The sequence below is a fragment of the Mobula birostris genome, chromosome 7 (assembly GCF_030028105.1).
Source record: "Mobula birostris isolate sMobBir1 chromosome 7, sMobBir1.hap1, whole genome shotgun sequence".
NCBI classification, from domain to species: domain Eukaryota; kingdom Metazoa; phylum Chordata; class Chondrichthyes; order Myliobatiformes; family Myliobatidae; genus Mobula; species Mobula birostris.
This window is the reverse complement of record NC_092376.1, coordinates 43,973,683-43,998,864: the sequence shown is the minus strand read 5'-3', so window position 1 is coordinate 43,998,864 and position 25,182 is coordinate 43,973,683. Positions and strand designations below refer to the sequence as shown.

General features: G+C 42.5%; 1 protein-coding gene across 1 annotated transcript in view; it reads left to right on the top strand.

Annotated features, from left to right (window-relative positions):
• The window catches only part of LOC140200722 (anoctamin-7-like), a 64,396-nt gene that overhangs the window by 26,137 nt on the left and 13,077 nt on the right, over nucleotides 1–25,182 (top strand). Inside the window, exons 11-18 of the mRNA XM_072264302.1 lie at nucleotides 675–790; nucleotides 3,473–3,562; nucleotides 9,122–9,274; nucleotides 13,493–13,529; nucleotides 20,807–20,916; nucleotides 21,005–21,156; nucleotides 22,506–22,674; nucleotides 24,404–24,533. Coding sequence (XP_072120403.1) covers nucleotides 675–790; nucleotides 3,473–3,562; nucleotides 9,122–9,274; nucleotides 13,493–13,529; nucleotides 20,807–20,916; nucleotides 21,005–21,156; nucleotides 22,506–22,674; nucleotides 24,404–24,533 — 957 coding nt within the window. The remainder of the gene's footprint in view (nucleotides 1–674; nucleotides 791–3,472; nucleotides 3,563–9,121; nucleotides 9,275–13,492; nucleotides 13,530–20,806; nucleotides 20,917–21,004; nucleotides 21,157–22,505; nucleotides 22,675–24,403; nucleotides 24,534–25,182) is intronic.

Genomic DNA, 25,182 nt, shown 5'->3' with positions numbered 1-25,182 from the left:
GGTCCCCATGGGGCATTTTCTATGAAGGTAAAACACGTTCTCATTGTTGCAGCATTAGAATTGGTACATTGGCTAAAGCCGAGACAAAACTTTCTCCTTTCAAATGTTAGTGTATGCTCACATGGCTAGGAATAGATCAAATAATTAAACAAGTATCACAATGACACAAAAACTACCTCCCAGTCCACTCCTAATATTGGTCTCTTCTCCCTTAAAAATGTGTTTGCGTAGCATCCAAAAGGGAGAGCATTATGCAGATGAATTTTGTGGTTTTCTTATGCAGTGCGGCAGTGAAAAGCAAAGAGTGGTATCCTGCACTTCTCCGCTGAGCCAACAATCCCAGGGCAAGAGATCGGAGGGTGGCACTGATTTTAAGAGGAATGTTTGGTCCTGGATAGAACAATACAAGTGTACTCCTATATCATTCATCTTCTACTGATGGCTGACAGCGACTGGGGAGAAACCATATGGAAAATCACGAGTATTGCACTATTTCACAGATGCAGCTATGCAGTGCATTAGAACATTGTAAGATTCTGAGGTGGATGATTAACAACATTTGGAGGGATGGATTCATCATTGGTTGCTTATGCTAAATGTGTGTATGAGTATTGATCTCCTTGCAGTGAGACCTGCACGTGGGTCAAATATCTCCTCCGTGCTTCAATTTCCAGGAACAATATTTTTGGAATGCTGGAAGATGAAGAATGCAGAACTTGTGTATGAGTGGGATGTTGAAGATTATGAAAGTGATGAACTAGTGAGACCTGAATTTTACGGGACGGAGCCGGTGAGTATTTCAGAATATACGGGGCTCTTTCCTTCGGCCTTGCTACCTGTTTGGTGGAGTGGCTGCATAAGAGCCCAAGACCCTAGTGCACCTGGTGAGATTATCTGACTTGCCTCGTAAAGCACGGATCCTCCTAGGTCACTAACATGGAGACCAAAATTGAGGACTCCTGTACCAAGTGGAAGTAGCAAACATGCTGACAAAGAAAGTAGTTTACAATATTATTGTTGTGGATATGTAAAATTGAATGCCCATGACAACCACAGATAGGCACTACACAAGCCAGGCACAGGTATGTCCAGCTGACTAGTGTTCAGTGCCAAAGAGCCAACAACAGCAACATGCTCATTATCAACCTCAACTTCTGATGAGAATGAGTAAAGCCATTAAAATCTTCCTGCAGAATATGTGATAGAAAATCTTTGGAATGATTCGCTGAATGATATAAAACAAAATAAAATGCTGACCCTTTTCAGTACATCCAACCACATTTGTGGGAAGAGGAATTAGAGACAGCAAGCTTTTTCATAGAACATAGAAATCTACAGCACATTACAGGCCCTTCAGCCCACTATGTTGTGCTGACCATGTAACCTACTCTAGAAACTGCCTAGAATTTCCCTACTGCATAGCCCTCTATCTTTTTAAGCTCCATGTACCTATCTAAGAGTCTCTTAAAATACCCTATTGTATTTGCCTCCACCACTGTCACTGCCAGTGCATTCCACGCACCCACCACTCTCTGTGTGAAAACCTTACCCCTGACATCCTCTCTGTACCTACTTCCAAAACACCTTAAAACTGTGCCCCCTTGTGTTAGCCATTTGAGTCCTGGGAAAAAGCCTCTGGCTATCCACACAATCAATGCCTCTCATCACCTTATACACCTCTATCAGGTCACCTCTCATCCTCCGTTGCTCCAAGAAAAAAGGCCAAGTTCACGCAACCTATTCTCATAAGTTACGCTCTCCAATCTAGGCAACATCCTTGTAAATCCCTTCCCCACTCTTTCTGTAGTTTCCACATCCTTCCTGTAGTGAGGTGACCAGAACTGAGCACAGTCCTCCAAGTGGGATCTAACTAAGGTCTTGTATAGCTGTAACATTACCTCACGGCTCTTAAATTCAATCACACAGTTGATGAATGCCAACACACCATATGCCTTCTTAACAACACTGTCAACCTGCGCAGCAGCTTTGAGTGTCCTAAGGACATGGAGCCCAAGATATCACTGATCCTCCACACTGCCAAGAGTCTTGCCATTAATACTATGTTCTGTCTTCAGATTTGATCTACCAAAATGAATCACTTCACACTTATCTGGGTTGAGCTCCACCTGCCACTTCTCAGCCAAGTTCTGTGCCTATCAATGTCCCAACCGTAACCTCCTGACAGCCCTCCAGAATATCTACAAATGTTCCATATGGAATATTTATTTTATTCCACTTCCGACAAATGTGGTCTGACCTGCTGCCTATTTCTAGTACTTATTGTTTTATACCTTCAGTATCTGCAGATGTTCCCCATTTTCACTCACCGAATGAAGGGAAGCTGAAAGACTGGATGAAGAAAGCTTCACTGGGAGACACAGAGAAAGGGGGCAATGCTGGAGGATGGAAACTGGGTGTAGAAAGATATGATGCATACACCTGGGCTTTGGGACTAGTAAACAGAAGAAGAATTTGAGGCTTATAAAGCAGATTGAGGCATATGGGATTTAGGATTGCATACTCTGAGGCTTAGAAAGTGGGAGGAGCTTCAGTGACCATTGGAAATGCTTCTGTCGGGTGAGGGGCTGTTCAATTGCTTGCAGTGAAGTCTGGCATCAAAAATAGAGAAATGCATGATCCCCAGAACACCCATTTTGGAGCAGCTGTTCCAAAAAAGGTTAAACTACTGCTGCCATAGTCAGTGTGTGAGCTTGGGCGATCTTCTGACGACAGCGAGTTGCGTGGGATCAGGGAGAGTTCAAGTGTCCCTGATGACCGTCTGCAGAAAGGGTGTCCGGCTGCACCTCCCCTCAAACCACATGGATCATTTAGAGCAGCAGCCAGACTCGCTGAGCAGCGTACAAGAGGCTGGAAGTGTCAGCGACAGGACTTCAGGGAAGGTTGTGTCAGATGTACATGGGATCATCAGGATAGGTGACCAGGCAGCCCAGGATTCTCCTGCAGCTGTTCCCTTCCGAAATCGGGATATTAGTTTGGAAACTGGTGAGGGGATGGTCTTTCACAGCAACCAGACCACTCGCACGATGACGAGCTCTGTTGTACAGTAGGTAGAACGAAGAATATTGCATACTTATATTAATGACGATGAAAACATTTAAGAGGAACAAAGTGTGCAGTGCAACAGTTCAATTTTTAATCCCAAACACCAAAAATTCATGAGGTATTTAGCAGGTCAGACAGTTTCTGTGAGGAGTATGGACTTTATGTTTGGAGTGCAGACGTTGTCAGGTCTCTCTGCAGCTGATACCTGGCATGCTGAAGGTTTTGTGTTGTTTTTTTTACCTGGAGTCAATTAATACTATTAATTTTTTTTCTATCTCTTGTTGATCCTGCCATTTCTTAACACAGTAATTGAAAACATTGTTTTCTTTTATCTGAGGGAAGTCGATCTTGACTGTCATTGTTTAAAAGCATATTTTCTAAATTGTTCTAATATTCTCAAATCTTTCAGGACCGAATCACAGGTGAACCTGAAGCCTTCTACTCATCTCGCAGACGACAGCTAAAATATATGCTTTCATTTTCAGTGGGAATTCTAATGGTAAGGATTTTCAATGAATTCCCTTTCATATATTTCCTTTTGTTTTAAATCCCTCTTAATTTAACCCTTCAAAATGTGCCATTTCCTTGGCACATAGCACACCTGAATGAGAACAGTATTAGGATGGGACTAACGCTGCACATGATGCTCAGAATGGTGACTTAAGGGCAATGACCAAGTCCCCAGACACAGCATGCAGAAGAACATGGATAGAGCGTGAGTGGGCCAGTGAAGGAGTGGAGCTTTGAGGCTTTGACTCGAGAGGCTTCGATGAGAAGAGGCGGAGGACAAGCTTGCTCACAGTTAGTTTTTACAATGTCCCCTGAGATGGTGATGTGCCTCTCATGTGAGATGTGTCAGTCTTGGGGGAACGCCCCTCTTCCGCAGAGTCACATCTGCCAGAAGTGCATGCGGCTGGGCGATCTGGAAGACCATGTAAGGAATCTGGAGCAGCAGCTGGATGACCTTCGACTCATAAGGGAGAATGAGGCAGTCATAGATGAGAGCTACAGGGAGGTAGTCACACCTAGGCTGTCGGAAACAGGTCGTTGGGTGACCGTCAGAGGGGGGAAAGCGAAGATGAGCAGACAGGTAGTGCAGAGCACCCCTGTAGCCATTCCCCTGAATAATAAGTTTACCGTCCTGGATACTGTTGGCGGGGACGACCGACCAGGTGTGAGCCATGGTGGCAGGGCCTCCGGCACTGAGTCTGACCCTGTGGTGCAGAAGGGTGGGATGGAGAAGAGGAGAGCTTTCGTCATTGGAGACTCTATAGTCAGGAGAGCAGACAGGAGATTTTGTGGACGTGAGGAGGACACCCGCATGGTTTGTTGCCTCCCGGGTGCCAGGGTCCGGGATGTCTCTGACTGGGTGCACGACATCCTGGTACGAGAGGGAAAGCAACCAGAAGTCGTCATACATGTTGGGACCAATGACATAGGCAGGAAGAGGGATGAGGTCCTGAAGTGTGAGTTTCGGGAATTAGGCAGAAGGCTGAAGAACAGGACCTTAAGGGTGACGTTCTCAGGATTGCTGCCAGTGCTACGTGACAGTGCTGGTAAGAATTGGAGGAGATGGCAGTTGAATGCGTGGCTGAGGAGTTGGTTCAGGGAGCAGGGTTTTAGATTTTTAGATCATTTGGATCTCTTCTGGGGAAGGTGGGACCTGTACAGATTGGATGGGTTGCACCTGAACTCGAGGGGGAGCAATATCCTTGCAGGTAGGTTTGCTAGCATGGTTCGGGAGGGTTTAAACTAATTTATGAGGGGGATGGGACCCAGAGCGATAGAGCAGTGAAAGAAGTGCATGGAGTAAAGCCAGATCTGACATACAGAGAGGCTTTGAGGAAAGAGAAGCAGAATAAACGGTGTAAAGACAGTAAGGTAGAAGGGCTGAAATATGTGTACCTCAATGCAAGAAGCATCAGGGACAAAGGTGATGAACTGAGAGCTTGGATACATACGTGGAATTATGATGTAGTGGCCATTACAGAGACTTGGCTGGCACCAGGGCAGGAATGGATTCTCAATATTCCTGGATTTCAGTGCTTTAAAAGGGATAGAGAGGGTGGAAAAAGGGGAGGAGGGGTGGCATTACTGGTCAGGGATACTATTACAGCTACAGAAAGGGTGGGTAATGTAGCAGGATCCTCTTTTGAGTCAATATGGGTGGAAGTCAGGAACAGGAAGGGAGCAGTTACTCTAGTGGGGGTATTCTATAGGCCCCCTGGTAGCAGCAGAGATACAGAGGAGCTGATTGGGAGGTAGATTTTGGAAAGGTGCAAAAATAACAGGGTTGTTATCATGGGTGATTTTAACTTCCCTAATATTGATTGGCACCTGATTAGTTCCAAGGGTTTAGATGGAGCAGAATTTGTTAAGTGTTTCCAGGATGGATTCCTGTCACAGTATGTGGACAGGCCGACCAGGGGGAATGCCATACTAGATCTAGTACTAGGTAATGAACCAGGTCAGGTCACAGATCTCTCAGTGGGTGAGCATCTGGGGGACAGTGACCACCGCTCTCTGGCCTTTAGCATTATCATGGAAAAGGATAGAATCAAAGAGGACAGGAAAATTTTTAATTGGGGAAAGGCAAATTATGAGGCTATAAGGCTAGAACTTGCAGGTGTGAATTGGGATGATGTTTTTGCAGGGAAATGTACTATGGACATGTCGATGTTTAGAGATCTCTTGCGAGATGTAAGGGATAAATTTGTCCCGGTGAGGAAGATAAAGAATGGTAGGGTGAAGGAACCATGGGTGACAAGTGAGGTGGAAAATCTAGTCAGGAGGAAGAAGGCAGCATACATGAGGTCTAGGAAGCAAGGATCAGCTGGGTCTATTGAGGAATATAGGGAAGCAAGGAAGGAGCTTAAGAAGGGGCTGAGAAGAGCAAGAAGGGGACATGAGAAGGCCTTGGCGAGTAGGGTAAAGGAAAACCCTAAGGCATTCTTCAATTATGTGAAGAAAAAAAGGATGACAAGAGTGAAGGTAGGATCGATTAGAGATAAAGGTGGGAAGATGTGCCTGGAGGCTGTGGAAGTGAGCGAGGTCCTCAATGAATACTTCTCTTCGGTATTCACCAATGAGAGGGAACTTGATGATGGTGAGGACAATATGTTGATGTTCTGGAGCATGCTGATATTAAGGGAGAGGAGGTGTTGGAGTTGTTAAAATACATTAGGACAGATAAGTCCCCGGGGCCTGATGGAATATTCACCAGGCTGCTCCACAAGGCGAAAGAAGAGATTGCTGAGCCACTGGCTACGATCTTTATGTCCTCGTTGTCCACGGGAATGGTACCGGAGGATTGGAGGGAGGCGAATGTTGTTCCCTTGTTCAAAAAAAGTAGTAGGGATAGTCTGGGTAATTATAGACCAGTGAGCCTTACGTCTGTGGTGGGAAAGCTGTTGGAAAAGATTCTTAGAGATAGGATCTATAGGCATTTAGAGAATCATGGTCTGATCAGGGACAGTCAGCATGGCTTTGTGAAGGGCAGATCGTGTCTAACAAGCCTGATAGAGTTCTTTGAGGAGGTGACCAGGCATATAGATGAGGGTAGTGCAGTGGATGTGATCTATATGGATTTTAGTAAGGCATTTGACAAGGTTCCACACGGTAGGCTTATTCAGAAAGTCAGAAGGCATGGGATCCAGGGAAGTTTGGCCAGGTGGATTCAGAATTGGCTTGCCTGCAGAAGGCAGAGGGTGGTGGTGGAGGGAGTACATTCAGATTGGGGGATTGTGACTAGTGGTGTCCCACAAGGATCTGTTCTGGGACCTCTACTTTTCGTGATTTTTATTAACGACCTGGATGTGGAGGTAGAAGGGTGGGTTGGCAAGTTTGCAGACGACGCAAAGGTTGGTGGTGTTGTAGATAGTGTAGAGGATTGTCAAAGATTGCAGAGAAACATTGATAGGATGCAGGAGTGGGCTAAGAAGTGGCAGATGGAGTTTAACCCGGAGAAGTGTGAGGTGGTACACTTTGGAAGGACAAACTCCAAGGCAGAGTACAAAGTAAATGGCAGGATACTTGGTAGTGTGGAGGAGCAGAGGGATCTCGGGGTACATGTCCACAGATTCCTGAAAGTTGCCTCACAGGTGGATAGGGTAGTTAAGAAAGCTTATGGGGTGTTAGCTTTCATAAGTCGAGGGATAGAGTTTAAGAGTCGCGATGTAATGATGCAGCTCTATAAAACTCTGGTTAGGCCACACTTGGAGTATTGTGTCCAGTTCTGGTCACCTCACTATAGGAAGGATGTGGAAGCATTGGAAAGGGTACAGAGGAGATCTACCAGGATGCTGCCTGGTTTAGAAAGTATGCATTATGATCAGAGATTAAGGGAGCTAGGGCTTTACTCTTTGGAGAGAAGGAGGATGAGAGGAGACATGATAGAGGTGTACAAGATAATAAGAGGAATAGATAGAGTAGATAGCCAGCGCCTCTTCCCCAGGGCACCACTGCTCAATACAAGAGGACATGGCTTTAAGGTAAGGGGTGGGAAGTTCAAGGGGGATATTAGAGGAAGATTTTTTACTCAGAGAGTGGTTGGTGCGTGGAATGCACTGCCTGAGTCAGTGGTGGAGGCAGATACACTAGTGAAGTTTAAGAGACTACTAGACAAGGTATATGGAGGAATCTAAGGTGGGGGCTTATATGGGAGGCAGGGTTTGAGGGTCGGCACAACATTGTGGGCCGAAGGGCCTGTACTGTGCTGTACTATTCTATGTTCTATGTTCTATGTTCTAATCAGTGTAAGCAGTCAGCCTTGACTCTTGCTCACTGGGTGATCTGCTACATTTGTTTTGTGAAGTCAAGTTTTGTGATCAGGGATGTTGTTTGTGTGGTAATCCAGCAGCTCATTCGGTAATCATCCAGGCACAACGGAACGTGTGACAGAGGTTACAAAGCTTTTTTTTTGTTGACGGACCCCTTTTCAAACTGCACTAATGAGACAAGTTCCTCATCCAGGTTATGATGCAGAATGGAAGATAAATGTGCTTCTCTTTAATGTTTTCAAATGTAAGATAATCTGCAAACCAGAGAACATGAGCCAGGGAAGCACAGGTAAATTCCCAGGACCCCGTGTAACATCTTTGTGGATACCCAGGGATCTCTCCCCCCTACATTGGGAAACACAGACTCTAGCAAGGTCCTTCCCAAAGTCACTGGAATCCTTCATACACTATCGGAGACTGAAGCAGAACCAAGCAGAGTTCTTGGGGATGTTCTTACCATGATTATCAGCAATATTAGTGTAAGACTGGCTCCTGGGACTCATTTAGCTATACTTACTCCCACAATCCTAAAATATGCCAGCCGGTAGTTAGTAGATTGTAGATTGTCCCGTCATTAGGCTAGGGTTAAACTGGGGATTACCTGGTGATGTGGCTCAAAGGATCAGAAAGGCCTAGTTCCACGCTGCATCTCAATGAATAAATAAACATACAAGGTAGATCTCCCTCTCCCCCTCTCGCTCTCTCTATTACTTTGCAAGTACTGCAATGTCTGTAGTTTGAGCGAAGGCATTAAACGTCGGCTTGCAGTCTGTTCCAAAATTTGAGAAGCAAGGTGGGGAGGAGGGGTCCTAGATGAAACTGTATACATATCAGTAAAGGAAACTGCAGGTTTAGATCACTGAGTGGTGAAGTGAGGTCACCTATTATGATACAGCCTGGAAGAAGCAAACCATATTACTCTAGTAGAGCTGTGGGGGTAGAGATAGGCAATGTGGCATCACCAGTGGAAATGAAACATTCAGCCATATTGATGTAGAAAATGACGAATCAGACCCTCATTGTGGGATGCTTATATGTACATGTCTATGCAAATGCATTATTTGAAGTCCCCTGTACTTTGTACACAAACTCGTTTTGCAATGTCAATGGACATCAACATGCGGTCGGATTCTGTTAAGTTATTACCAAAGTATTACAGAAGTTCAACTGCACTAACACCTTGTAAACTGGTATTTCTTAACCAAACTCGCATTAAAAATGAATAAGGATTTTTTTGTGAGAAACATCACCTTTTTTTTTGCCTTTTGTATTATGTGTAGGTGGTCTGGGTGTTCATCAGCGTCCTGGCAGTGGTCATTTATAATACCTGGGCTAGATTTCGAGTGACAGACTCCAAATCGTTGGAATATTTTCTATTAACTACTGTTGTTAGTTCGTTACTCAATGCATTATCCATTTCAGTAATGGGAAAAGTAAGTATAGATGATTATTTTTGGTTCATAATGCAGTCCTAATATTTTTTGAAAGTAACTAGATTGTGATATTTAAGATAAAATCATGAAATAACAAAGCTTTGTATAATGAGTAAACCAGGTAAGATCAATAACTATAGTAAATTTCAATCATTTTTTTCTGTTATTGCTCTCATATTTGAAAGCCTTCAAAACATAGTATTTGGCTTATTTTGCCAATACAAAGCATTAAAATGTTTGATATGGTACCTACAAAACCATATTTGCTTTTGTCTGTCTGTGTCAATGGGAATCATTGTTTTGGCCATTTTTCTGCTTGTTTGGTAAATGTCAAAAGAAATTTTGCATTTCAATTGCAAACGTTAATCATGACGGGTTTTAATAGAACAAATAAAAATAAACTGATTTCAGTGGCAGAGGATCAGAAACTAAAGGCTTTCTCTCGCTCTCTCTTGCTCTCTTTCCACCCACATGTTTCACATGTCAGTCTCTACCTTGACTACATTCACTCAGCTTACTTCCACTAACCTCTGCTCTGGGGATAGAGAAATCCAAAGATTCACTGTTCTGAGAGAAGAACACTAGTGGAATCATGCATCCTATCAATCCCCTTAACATCTTGTATATTTCAACAAGTCCACCTCCCGTTCTTCTATACAGCAATGTCCAATATATATCAACTCCTATATCCAGAAAACAATCAAGTGCAGAGTTATACATTGCATATTTAAGGAAAGATTCCATATTAAAGGACAGATGAACTGCCTCCAGTGTAATCTTTCTTTAAATATGGAAATTATAGCTATACACAATACTTCAGATGTAGTCCAAATATCATCCTGTAAAATTACATATATCCCTTGCACTAAAAACCAATCTTCCATTAGCTATCCTAATTTTTGCTGTACTTGCGTGCCATTTGTGTTTCATCTACCGGAACCCTATATTCATTTTGAAACGTATTTTGTTCTCTCACTCAGTTTATATAACTTTTTGTCTTCATTCTTTCAAGTAAATAACCTAATCTCTTCCCACTTTATTCTGCCAACTTCTGGCCCCTCACCTAACCCACCTATAATCCCTTTATAGGCTTTGTTCATCTCATAAATTGTCAGCCTAAGTATCTTTGATTCATAAGCATATCTACTCCATTTAAGTCATTAATGTAGATTATACACAGTTGATCGCTGCGTCACACCACTGGTTGCTGACTGCTTAACTGAAAATAACTGATTTATTCAGATTCCGATAGTGGAATGGATGGGGAAGTCCAATCACAAACAAGAGAAAACCTGCAGACGCTGGAAACCCAAGCAACACACACAAAACGCTGAAGGAAGGCAGCAGGCCAGGTAGCATCTATGGAAATGAGTACAGTCGACGTTTCAGGCCGAGACCCTTCATCAGTACTCTCATGCCATGCACTTTCACCTTTGCCCTACAGTGCCCTCCATCTGTGCTGTGTGATTCTAATATGACAGCAAACATCTGGCGAGGTCCTGCAAAATGCATAAAATCATGAGAACACCATGAGCTGTTTTTGTTTTTCATACTAATATTTCATGGACAAGAAGGCTAGTTTAAGGCAAGAGGTGGGAGAGAAAGTCGCCAATAGGATAAATTCTTCTCCCAATGGCTGATTATAGAGAGGGTGTTAGTTGCTCTTAAGTACATTCACAAAATTCTGGACCGATCTAGGAAGTGATTCTAACAAACTGGAAATAAAGAAAATATCACAATTTCCTATTAATTTTATGTCACTGCATATATTGTCAAAGTAGCAATGAGAATATTACTGTAAGTGATTTAATTAGATTTATTGATATTAAATGTTATTTTGTAAGGAGTGGAAAAATAAATTAATTTTGTCTTGCACTTGACATTTAGAAGAATGAGGGGGGATCTCATTTAAACATATCAATATTGAAAGGCCTAGATAGTGGACGTGGAGAGGATGTTTCCGATAGAGTCTAGGACCTGAGGGCATAGCCTCAGAGTAGAAGGACATCCCTTTAGAATAACAATGAAAAGGAACTTCTTTAGCCATACAGTGGTGAATCTGTTGGATTCTATATCATGGATGGCTGTGGAGGTCAAGTCATTGGGTGCACTTAAAGTGGAGGTTGGTAGCTTCTTGATTAGTAACAGTTAAGGTGAATTGGCAGGAGAATGGGGCTGATGGGGGAATATAAATCAGCCATGTTGGAATGGTGGAGTAGATTTGATGGGCCAAATAGCCTAATTCTACTCCTATGTCAATGTGGTCTTATACAAAATACCATGAGGAAAGTTTCAGGACTGGATGTCCAGTCCCTATACACCTCCATCCCCCATCAGGAGACCACACTAGGAGCTTCTTTCTGGACAATAGACCCAACCAGTTCCTCTCCACCACTACATCTGGCAGAACTGGTCCTCACCCTCAACAATCTCTCCTTCGGCTAATCCCACTTCCTTCAAACCAAAGGTGTAGCCATGGGCACTTGCATGATTCCCAGCTGTGCCTGCCTGTTTGTCAGCTATGTGGAATAGTCCATGTTCCAAGCTTATGCCGGCATTGCTCCCCAACCCTTCCTACACTACATCGATGACTGCATTGGTGCTACTTCCTGCACCCACGCTGAACTTATTGACTTCATCAACTTTGCCTCCAATTTTCACCCTGCCCTCAAATTTACCTGGTCCATTTCCAACACCTCCCTCCCCTTGCTACATCTCTGGGAACAGTCTGTCTACTGAAATCCTTTATAAGCCCACTGACTCTCACAGCTACCTGGACTATACCTCTTCCTCCACCATCAGCATTGCCGTCAACTGCAACTTTTCCATTTCGCACACGTCTGCCCTCACCCCATCATCCCACTGCCTCACCAGGGATAAGATTTCCCTTGTCCTCATCTATCACCCCACCAGCCTCTACATCAAGCATATAATTCCTGTATCTTCCACCATCTGCCATGGGATCCCACCACCATGCACATCTTTCCCTCCCTTCCCACTTCCTGCTTTCCACAGGGATCGCTCTCTACACGACTCTCTTGTCCATTCGTCCCTTCCCAGTGGTCTCCCTCCTGGTACTTATCCTTGCAAGCGGAACAAGTGCCCCTACACCTCCACCCTCATTACCATTCAGGGTCCCAAACTGTCCTTCCAGGTGAGGCGACACTTCACCAGCGAGTCTTTTGGGATTATCTACTGTAACCAGTGCTCCTGGCGTGGCCTCCTGAATTTCGGTGAGAACCGATGCAGATTGGGAGATTGCTCTGGCAAGCACCTTCGCCCTGTCTGCCACAAAAAGTGGGAACCCCTGGTGGCCACCCATTTCAGTTCTACTTCCCATTCCAATTCCAACATGTCAGTCCGTGGCCTCCTCTACTGCCACGATGAGGTCACACTCAGGTTGGAGGAGCAACACCTTGTATTCCATCTGGCTAGCCTCCAACCTGATGATAGGAATTTTGATTTCTCGAGCTTCCGGTAATTGCCATTCCCCCCTCTCCATTCCCCCTTCTCCATTCCCTATTCCCATTTCCCTTTCTAACCTTATTCTCCTTACCTGCCCATCACCTCCTTCTGGTGCTCTTCCCCCTTCCCTTTCTTCCATGTTCTTCTGTCCTCTCCTATCAGATTCTCCCCTCTCTAGCCCTTTATCCCTTTCACCAGTCAACTTCCCAGCTCTTTATTTCATCCTCTCCCCCTCTCCAATTTTCACCTATCACCTGCCACCTCATACTTCTTCTTCCCCTTCCCCCACCTTCCTACTCTTCCCTCGTGTTTTTTTTTTCCCAGTCGTGAAGAAGGGTCTTGGTCCGAAATGTCGACTGTTTATTCTTTTCCGTAATTGCTGCCTGGCCTGCTGAGTTCCTCCAGCATTTTGTGTGTGTTGTTTCAGGACCTTTCCCCTTAATTCTATAAAGCAAATCCCTAGAGATAAGAGGACTTATGAATCTTAACCCATGGTTTCCCTGAAGGAGAACCAGGCACAGTCTGCACATATTGAATTGTACACACTATTATTTTATTATAAACAACAATTTGGGCTTCAGACCCATGCATAATAAAGTAGAATATCAATATAGTATAGACTATAGAGCATAGATGTTGCTGGGGTGAATATCAATCTTCCTTCTATTTGATACTTTAACTTTAAATCTGAAAGGAATGAAACTTTTGTGTTCTCATACAGAAAAATGAATTAATGTATTTGATTTATTTTAGATATATCAGTTGATCGCAGTTAAAATGACCAAATGGGGTAAGTAATTGTATATTAAAGTGTTTCAATGTGCTGTCTATGGAACGTCATTCCTTCAGTCAATTTAAACCTTATTGTTTAAGGTAGATTAATGAATATTTATAAATAACAGGGAACAACAAACACCAACAGAAATGCAATGAGAAAGAAGCAAATCTTATGAGGAAATCTAAAACAACATTAGAATAGCTCAATTAGATCAAAACCAATTCACAGACAACTGATGTAATTTAGAGTATCGCTATTCCAGGTCTTATAATGTAATTTTATTCTAAAGATGTCAGTGGTACAATAGTAAACCAATAGAGGATAACTAATGTACAAAGAAGAATTTGTCACTTCTATAACACCTAACAAGTGCCTTAGAGATTTCCTAAATGATCACCTTACATAAGTCACTGCCACTGATGTACTGTGCACCTGTATACGAACCAGAACTAGTCTATTTAGTCCCCTCACGTCTGCTTTGCCATCTTTAACTCAGTGCAACTTTCTTCCGCTCAACCCACATTGGGTGATTCCTCAAACAACAGAGAATCTATCAACCTCTGCCTTGAATTTACAGTACTTAGTAGTCATAGTCATACTTTATTGATCCCGGGGGAAACTGGTATTCGTTACAGTTGCACCATAAATAATAAATAGTAATAAAACCATAAATAGTTAAATAGTAATATGTAAATTATGCCAGTAAATTATGAAATAAGTCCAGGACCAGCCTATTGGCTCAGGGTGTCTGACCCTCCAAGGGAGGAGTTGTAAAGTTTGATGGCCACAGGCAGGAATGACTTCCTATTAACAACATCCTCTTTTCAGACACCACCGTGAGAGAGTCCAGTTCCATCCCCACAACATCACTGGCCTTACGAATGAGTTTGTTGATTCTGTTGGTGTCTGCTACCCTCAGCCTGCTGCCCCAGCACACAACAGCAAATATGATCACACTGGCCACCACAGACTCGTAGAACAAGCACTGGCCACCACAGATACCATTGAGCCTCCAGCCATCATGGATAGAGAGTTCCACAGATTCATTTCTCCTGGGTTGAAAATGTTATCATCCCAGTACTGAATACCTGAGGTGGGAATGTTTGGAAACTCTGACTTCTGATTCTACATAATCCAGCCAGGGAAAACATTAAAACTACATTTTCCTGTCTATCCCAATAACTTTTCAACTGGGCTGTTAAAACTAATTCCAATAGCGTGGATGTCTAGCTAAATTCGACAACTTATGTTATCACTGACACCCCATAAATTATATCAGTGTAACAGGTACCAGTGCTGGCCAATTTTGCTGATTTAAATATTCACAATGACAAAGCTACATAGAGGTATTATACATGAATCAAAATACCCCCTCCATAGATGGAATAAACTCCCAAGAAGTTTGATGTTACTCTATCCTGGCATACATAGCTATGTCATGAAGGATTTGAAAATACTCTGAATTTCCTTGCCCAGCCAACTCTGACAGCACTTCCCAATCCCACAATCCTGCAGGTGCCACGACTCGGAGTTCTGCCTCCAGCTTGCACATTCTCTTCATTTGCAAATGTATTGCTGGGTCTAATTCCTCAAACTCTCTACCAAACTGCACAGCGGGAATATCTTCACTAAAAGGATTACAGGAGTTGGAGAAGGTGGCTCACCACTCCCTCCTTGGGCAAGTAATGCTGGCCTTGCAAACAACACTTACGCCCAACAATTCATTAATCAATCTCCCAGCTCAAAACTTTGGCCCTGTAAATTTAAATGACATTTCCCTAACCCATTTCATTGCATGACAGTGAAATAGGCAGAAAAAGATGAACAACCATCTAACCTCTGATCCATTGGTAAAGCCTTTTGATATTAACCTACCCAATGAACTAATGCCTATACTGTAAATATAGTCTGCAAACGGGTTACTGCTTTTTCAGAAATTTCACGTAAAAATAGCATATTAGAAATGCCTGTAAATAATGTCTGTGGTAATTGTAATCCATTATTCACAACTTAACACGCTTCTCTCCAGTCAAATTGGACAGTTACTTTACAGAGGCATACTCATAAGACCGTAAAATATAGGAGCGGAGTTAGGCTACTTGACCTATCGAGTCTGCTCCATCATTTCATCATGGCTGATCCATTTTCCCTCTCAGCTGTGTTCTCCTGACTTTTGCCCATAATCTTTCATGCTCTGACTAATCAAGAACCTATCAACCTCCACCATAAATACACACAGCTGTCTGTGGCAATGAATTCCACAGATTCACCAGCCTCTGGCTAAAGAAATTCCAGCTCATCCCCATTCTTCAAGGGCATCCCTCCATTCTGAGGTTGTGTCCTCTGATCCTGGTCTCCCCCACTATTGGAAACATCCTCTCCACATCCACTCTATCTTGGCCTTTCAACATTTGATATGTTTCATTGAGATCCTCCCTCACCCCCCACCACCCGCATTCTTCTAAATTCCAGGGAGTACAGACCGAGAGCAATCAAATGCTCCTCATACGTGTGACCCTCAGGCTCGGCTGCACACGTTCATCTAGGGGAAGGCAGTCTCTGGCCCCACCAGAATGAGAAATCTTGTTTGTGTGGATGCTGCGTGACGTGTTGCCCGGTTACAAATCCACACCGCAAAATATCCAACCGTATACCATGTGCAATTAACTGATTGAACTTTATAAATCTTAATCTGAATATAGGGTTAGTAAAGAAAAAAAAGGGCCCATTTTAAGGGAAAAGTCAAAAGTGCACATTGGAGCTCACAAATACCGCCATTCCTCAACCATTGACCTCCTCCAAGCATCGCCGACCTTTGGATCCTCGCTCCCGATCCACTCCGTCCAGTCGTCTCCCAGCTCTCTCCACACACACATCTTCCTTCTCCTCTCGCCAACCAGAGAACACGGAAATCTCTCTTCCAGACTCACAAGAAAGAATAACAGCATTCCAAACCCCATTATCTCTAGTTATAACCCAAACATTGCTGCTACAGAGAAACCATTACACAGCAGTAAAACCTCACAGCATGTTACATATGATAACCCTTTCATTCCTGGAATCATTCTCATGAACCTCCTCTGAACCCTTTCCAGTGTCAGCATATCCTTTCAGGGAACAAAGACTGCTCACAGTACTCCAAGTGAAGCTTCACTAGTGCTCTATATAGCCTCAGTATTACAGAATTTGCTTTTATGTGTTAGTCCTCTCAAAATGAATTCTAACATTGCATTTGCTTTCTTCACCACCAACCCAATCTGCAAGATAACCTTTAGGGAATCCTGCACGAGGACTCCCAAGTCCCTTTGCACCTTGGATTTTTGAATTTTCTGCCTTTAGAAAATAGTTTTCTACTGAAGTGCATGACCATACACATCCAATACTACTTTGCCCATTTTCCTATGCACTGTAAGTCCTTCTGCAGACTCCTGTTTCCTTAACACCACCTGCTCTTCCACCTATCATCCATAAACTTGGCCACAAAGCCATCAATTCTGTCATCCAAATCATTGGCAATAATGTAAAAAGAAGCAGTCCCAATGCCAATCCCTGCAGAACACCACCAGTCACAGCAGCCAACTGGAAAAGGCTCCCTTTATTCCCACTCTTTGCCTCCTGCCAATCCTCTATCCATGCTAGTATCTTTCCTGTAATACCATGAGCTCTTATCTTGTTAAGCAACCTCATCTGTGGCACCTTGTCAAAGGCCTTCTGAAAATACAAGTATACAACATCCACCAATTTTTTCTTTGTCAACCCTGCTTGTTATTTCATCAAAGACTTCCAACAGATTTGTCAGGCAAGATTTTCCCTTGAGGAAACCATGTTGCTTTTGACCTATTTTATCATGTGCCTCCAACTACCCTGAGTCCTCATCCTTAACTATCGACTCCAACATCTTCCCAACCATTGAGGTCAGACTAATTGGCATACAATTTCCTTTTCTGCCACCCTCCCTTCTTGAAGAGTGGAGTGACATTTGCAATTTTCCATTCCTCCAGAACCATGCCAGAACCTAGTGATTCTTGAAAGATCACTACCAATGTCTCCACAGTCTCCCCAGTGAACTCTTTCTGAACCCTGGGGTGAAGTCCACCTGGTTCAGGTGACTTATCCACCTTCAGATCTTTCAGCTTCCCAAGCACCTTCTCAGTAATAGCGGTTGCACTCGCATCTACCCCCTGACGATCTTGAATTTCCAGCATACTGCTTTTGCCTTCCACGGTGAAGATGGATGCAATTTCCTTGTCCCTCATTACTATCTCTTCAGTGTCATTTTACAGTGGTCCAGTATCTACTCTCCCTTATCCTTTACTCTGTATATATCTGAAAAAGATACCAGGTATCCCATTAGATATTATTGACTAGCACGTATCATATAGCTCAAGATATTTTTCTCTATGATATGCCCTCTCTTTTGCTTTTATGTTGCTTTTTACTTGTCAGCCATGGTTGCATCATCCTGTTTTTAGAATACTACTACTTCTTTGGGATGCATCTATCCTGTGCCTTCCGAATTGCCCCAAAAAACTCCGGACATTGTTGTTCTGCTGTCATCCCTGATGGTGTCCTCTGTCAATCAACTTTGACCAGTTCGTCTCTCTGTGTCTGTAATTCTCTTTACTCCACTGTAATAGTGATACATGTGCCTTTAGCTTATCCCTCTCAAATTCCAGGGTGAAGTCTACCATATTATGCTTACTATCTTCTAATAGTACCTTTACCTTAAGCTCCCTAACCAAATCCAGTTCATTACACAACACCCAATCCAGAACAGCCTTAATCCTAGTGGACTCAACCATAAGCTACTTTAAAAAGCCATCTCTTAGGCATTCTACTAATTCTCTCTTTTGGGATAATGCACTAACCTGATTTTCCCAATCTACCTACATATTGAAATCCCCCATGAACATCTTAATATTGCCCTTTTAACATGCGTTTTCTATCTCCTGTTGTAATTAGTAGCCGACATCCTTGCTACTGTTCGCAGGCCTGTATATACCTCCCATTAGGATCTTTTTATGCTTGCAGTTTCTTAACTCTACATCTTCCAATCATAAATCACCTCTTTCTAAGGATTTGAATTCATATTTACCAACACAGCCACTCTACCACATCCAAATATCTTCCTTTCCTTTCAATAGAAGGTGTATCCTTGGATGTTAAGCTCCCAATTATGATCTTCTTTCAGCCACAACTCAGTGATACTCACAACATGGTGCCTGCCAATCTCTAACTGTGCTACAAGAATATCTACCTTATTCTGTATTCTGCGTGCATTCAAATATAACACATTTTGTCCTGTATTCACCACCCTTTTAGATTTTGTCTCCATGTTTCTCTGCAACTCATCCCATTCACTGCAGTCCTGCCCTATCATCAGCCTGTCCTTCCTGACCGTCTGACTATACACTACATTTAGTTGTATACCAGCTGTCCCTTCCTCAGCCCTATCACTCTGATTCCCATTCCCCAATTAAGCCAATTTAGTTTCAACCCATCTCCAACAGCTCGAGCAAACCTGCCTGCAAGGATATTGGTCCCCCTCTGGTTCAAGCATAGCTTGTCCCTTTTGTACCCGCCATACCTTCCCCAGAAGAGATCCCAATGATCAAGAAATCTGAAGCCCTAGCGCCTGCATCAGTTCCTCAGCCACAGGTTTATCTGAAAAATCTTTCCATTTTTACCCTCACTGATGCGTGGCAGAGGCAGCAATCCAGAGATGACAACCATGGAGGTCCTGCTTCTCAGCTTTCTACCTAACACCCTCAATATTCTCTACAGGACCTCTTCCTTTTCCTACCTATGTCATTGGTGCCAACATGTACCAAGACTTCTGGCTGCTCATGTCCTTTAGAATGAAATGGACCTGATCCAAGATGCCCCTGACCCTGTCACCTGGGAGGTAACAGGGTCCCTTTCATGTCCAGAGAATTTTGTGTCTCTTACTATGGAATTCCTTATCACTACCACAGTCCTCTTCTCCCCACTTCCCTTCTGAGCCACAGCACCTAACTCAGTGACAGAGACCCGTCCAAAGTGGTGTAGGGTTCTCAGTAATATTAACTATAATGTTAACTGTTAAGGCTAACAAAATGGCTTCTCTGTAGTGTTATAATGAAATGGCTTCTCTGTAATGTTAACTGTTGAGGTAATGGTTCTCTGTAGCTGCGATGTTTGGGTTATAACTACAGATAACGGGGGAAATAACCAATGAAGGACCTGTTCTGCTATCTTGTATGGTGGGAACCGGGGAGAGAGTTCACAGTCTCTTTTGGCAAGGCGAGTGAAGAGGAAGGACAAGTGTGGGAGCGTTTGGTGGTCCCAGGACATCGGATACCAGAATTCGACGGTTCGGAGGTCATTTATGGATGAACGAGGGAAGCATGAGCTCCAATAAATTATTTTGTGCACAGAACTGATAAATTTATTGGGTGGCGCCTTTTATTTTAGTTGCTTCTACTAATCACATCATAAAATAAGAGTTATAAAGTGTAATCATTTAATCGCATATTGTGTACTGTCTGCTGTTTTACGTTGTGGGTTTGTATTGGGGTGCATTACACAGCATCTACACCAATGTGGGACACAGTTGGGCGGGCAGATGGCAGTTTTCCCTAGATGAACATGAGTTGATGAGGCCGAGTGTTACAGTGGTATACTTGTTATTGAGGGGAACGGCCGCAAGGGTAGCCTGCACCTGCTGCTTATTTCCCTTCTTTCTCCTGACAGTCACCAGGTATTGCCTCCTACAGCTTATGAGTGACTACCTCCCTGTAGCTCCTGCCTATCACCACCTCAGTTTCCTGTATGAGCTGAGGGTCATCGATGCACCTGGTGCAGATGTAGTTATCTGGGAGGCTGGAGGTCTCCCAAAATTCCCACATCTCACAAAGAACAAAGCACAACCCCTGGAGCCATCCTCACTGTTCTAATTATGTACTAACAGATGAAGAATGAAGAAGAAACTTGCCTTACTCAAGCCTGTTGAGCCAAAGCCTCCCCACTCTAGCGCTGGTCCACTGACATAATGGCTACTCCACTTGTCCCTACCTAATTTTTATTTGACCATGGTAATGAATCGTGATTCGATTTGGCTGCCAGAAAACAGCCAAGAACCCATGATCGCTCCTTTTTAAATGTTTCACCCCGACCTCTGTGTAGCCTCCTCCACAGCCACTGGAAAGAACTTGAGCACCATACTGGATTTACAGTAATTGATGCACATCGGTTATACAAAAGTAAAATTTAATGCAATTTTTTCATTCATTCTTTCATTCTTTTTCCAGAAAACCACAGGACTCAGACTGAATATAATGATGCCCTGATATTAAAGTTATTTGCCTTCCAGTTTGCCAATAGTTACTCACCTCTGTTTTACATTGCATTTCTGAAAACGGTAGGTTAATGCATTTAACAGCTTATCAAAATCCTGTCTGATTGATAGGCCTTGCAAAACACAAACCTTTATTTTATTTTAATTTTAGAACAACAAGCAGATGTTCACATCAATTAATTTGCCTTGGCTGGAGGATAATTGTGGAGAGCTGAACAACTGCATGGTCGAACTTAGCTTTCAAGTACTGACATTAATAATCACAGAAACACTTCCAAAATTTGTAAATGATAATATTGTACCGTAAGTCTGTTTTTGTAAATCTAACCTGTACATTTTAAACTGTAGTATAATGCAGCAGTTGTGGGAAATGCAGTATTATTGTGCATTTAAAATGATCTAGGTTGTTGCCTGTTCAGTATGGTTAAAGCTGGCATTAATATGCCTTAGGTGAGCACATAAAATAACATCTTGTTACTTATTTATTTTATCCTTTGGCATTGCCAATATTAATTGCCCATGACAAAGTGGTAGTGAGCTGTGGTTGGTGAATGAGCAGACAAAGGAGGGATGTGGAAATTGTGCAGGCAGAAGGGATTATTTAGGCATTTAATTACCAGTTTAATTAGTTTGGGCCAAAGGGCTTGTTTCTAAACTGCACTCTTCTATGTTCTGTATGGACTGCTTTGTTCCTTGTGGAGTCGGACTCCTTGAAGTTTTTAAGAGTTAGTCGCATGCAGACAGGCTGAGAGAATTCACTGCCCAGTGTACAACAAAAGGGTTTGGGCCATCAGGAAATGAGTCGGCTGCTGCGTGATACCTCATCTCTGACCTTCTCTTGTAGCTGCAGTGCTGAAGTGGTGTGTCCAGTTGCAGTTCTGGTTGATTTTGGGCGATTTGACCAGGTCATATCATTGAATGTCAAGGATTAGACTATCTTATTGGGAATGATCATTGCTTGATGCTTTTTTGCCATGAATGTTACTTGCCAATAATCGCTGCCTAAATTAGCCTTGCTGTGTGCAGGCATCAGCTACTATGTTTGCTCAATTAAATTCAACTTAGTGCAATCAACTGTGAATATCCCAAATTCTGCTCTTATAGTGGAAGGGTGGTCCGAAGGCCGAGCAATGGTTACATCTTGATGATCTCTTTCACCACTCTGCTGATGACTAATGGGGCAGGTTGGATGACTAATAGCTAGGTTGGATTTGTGCCACTTTGTGGACTGTATGTACCTGGGCAATCTTCCGCACTTGTCAGTTCCACCAAGAACATTGCATCAAACAGGTTAATGCTTCACTTTGCTCATTACATGTCTAAAACTCTTCATATTTTGTTAAACTTCATATTCTCTTGCTTTTCATAATATATGCATAAGGTCTTAAATTCATTCTGAGGCTGCACTATTGCAGGAACATCAGTCTCGTATCTGTGTGTCAGTGAAGTTATTTGTAATGGATTTTACTAATTACTAGTTTAATGGAAATGTCTATCAATAGCAGACAGAGAATTTGGGGCAAATGTTAAGAACTTTTAATATTAATACTTCATAGGTTGTAAGATTTGAAGGAACATGTGTTCAATATTTGAATAATTTCTTTTTTTATTGTTTTGTAATTATTATTTTAACATTTGGGCATTTTTTCAAGATTGTTTAAAGGCCTGATGAACAGATGGTGTGGTAAAAGCAGAATACTCTCTGTGGAAGGCTGTAGCAGTATAGATGAGTATATTCTGCTGGAGGACAGGAAACCAGACCTTGGAGACTTCACTCTGGAGGAGTACACTGTAAAGGTCATCCAGTATGGTTACATGATGGTAAGATACTTAGCTGTTACTACATTGACCTATATCTTTTGTATGTAAATATATAGGTGAGCTATATATTGATGTGGTTACTTGGTATCTAGATTCCTTCCTCGAGTTTAATTAACAATGTACCCAGCAGCTGGATGATAGTCGTCAATACCCTAACAAACAAAACTACCAGAAGAAAGCTGTTAGCAGTATTAAAGTTGCATTTGGAGGAATTCAGATGAATAGAAATTAGAACTTCCATTTGAACACTTTCCTGACATGCATGCCTACTTCAACAATGTGTGGAACTTGAATTATAAAAAAATAATGATTTATTAACTCCAGCTGTACTGTTCCAGCCTTTACATTTGGATAAAGAAGAAAAATAGATTGTGTTTGTTAAACAGCCTTCATATCTTCGAGAAATCCCAAAGCACTTTATTAGATGAATTACTGTGAACTGCAGCTACTGTTTTTATAGGTAAACATAAATTAATGTCCAAATTAGCTGCTGATGGAAAGAGGAAGAAATACTGCAGGCAATTAATGTTGCACAGCAATACAGTATAACTCACATAGTGCTTTTTTTTTTAAAAAAGCACCCTTTAATGATCCTGTGCCAAAACATCTGGGTGCTTTTTTACAAATCAGTGTTAGCTGCAGAGAGAGAAAGTGAGGTGTGGGTTTATTTTCTGCACCCTCCCCCTTTAAAACTGCAATTTCTGCAGAAAGGTGTGCAACCTTGCAGCATCATTACAGACTCCTCAAAACCACATCTCCTAATAAACCCACCATAATTTGCAATCACAGCTATCAATCAGAATTTTCAAATCAACATGCAAGTGATGCAGGAACAGGGGATCAATCTACACTTCCTTGTGGAACCAGAATTAATCATTCTTATATTAAAATCGACATTGTCTTGAGAGATTTCCAGTCTTTATAGAAATGAAATCTAAGATTAAGAAAAATAGATGCTTTTGGGATTTGTATCTACTAATCAAAATCAGAATAAATAATTTTGATTCTTTCGTCTCTGATTTTGATTGTAAGGCATATTGTTAAATTTGTGTTCCAAAGACTTTTCCTGTATTAATAATTGCATAATAGTCATAGTCATACTTTATTGATCCCGGGGGAAATTGGTTTTTGTTACAGTTGCACCATAAATAATAAATAGTAATAGAACCATAAATAGTTAAATAGTAATATGTAAATTATGCCAGTAAATTATTAATAAATCCAGGACCAGCCTATTGGCTCAGGGTGTCTGACCTCCAAGGGAGGAGTTGTAAAGTTTTATGGCCACAGGCAGGAATGACTTCCTACGACGCTCAGTGCTGCATCTCAGTGGAATGAGTCTCTGGCTGAATGTACTCCTGTGCCCACCCAGTACGTTATGTAGTGGATGGGAGACATTGACCAAGATGTCATGCAACTTGGACAGCATCCTCTTTCCAGACACCACCGTCAGAGAGTCCAGTTCCATCCCCACAACATCACTGGCCTTACGAATGAGTTTGTTGATTTTGTTGGTACCTGCTACCCTCAGCCTCCATGCACCCATGTTAAATGAAACAAAGTCACAAGACTGAATTTAATATTTTGAAATAATACTGATCTGTAATTTGAAACAAACAAGAAATAACTTTTCAATCACAGCACTCAAAATATTGATCACCTAGTTACAAAAGGCCACAAGGAATAATTGAACTTGTTTATTTGATTCTTGCACTGTTTGTTTTTACAGCTTTTTGCTGCTTGTTTCCCACTGGGACCTTTGGCTTTCTTCCTAACCATCTGGTTAGACATGCATTTAGATGCCAAACGATTGCTGCGGATATACAAACGCCCCATTGCTCATATGGCTCAAGACATTGGTAAAGATATTGATTTTCATACTTCAGAGAAGGAAATGTAATGGCTATTCTCTACAAAGCTACATTGTTGTTTCTTCAATCCAGAAGAAAGCAGAGTTGTTGCTGTTGGGTGTGTAAATTAAGGTCCTAATGTTCAGGTCCCAGACTTTATGCAGCGGAGTGGAAGTTGCTTCTCTGTGGTTTATGAGGGATAGCAGCTGCACACCAGCTACAACATGGGCTTCGTGACTTAACCCCAGGCTCTGCTGCATGGGAATTAATTAATGTTCATGTGCTGGTGTTGCCGCTGTGTGAACACCTGCTCGTGTGCTGCCCGGCGTGTGAACAGTGGCTCATGCACTCTGACCACACGTACAACCACAGGCCTGACCACCAGTTCCATCCTCAAAGCTCCAGGCTCCAGCACCAGACCCAGCTGTGATCCCTCAGCGTGGCTCTGCTGCAAGCTGAATCATGTAACAGGTTACAACCTGACTGACAAGTTCCGCACCTTTTTAGTTATCTCCTCAATCACTTCTCAAATACCCCTGCAGTTTCTTTTCTGTTTTGATTGTAGCCAAACGTAGGTATTTGCACAGGTGCAGAATTGTGGATCATCATTAAATATGTCAAAGTGCCATTACTGAATTTTAACTACCAGACTTTACTG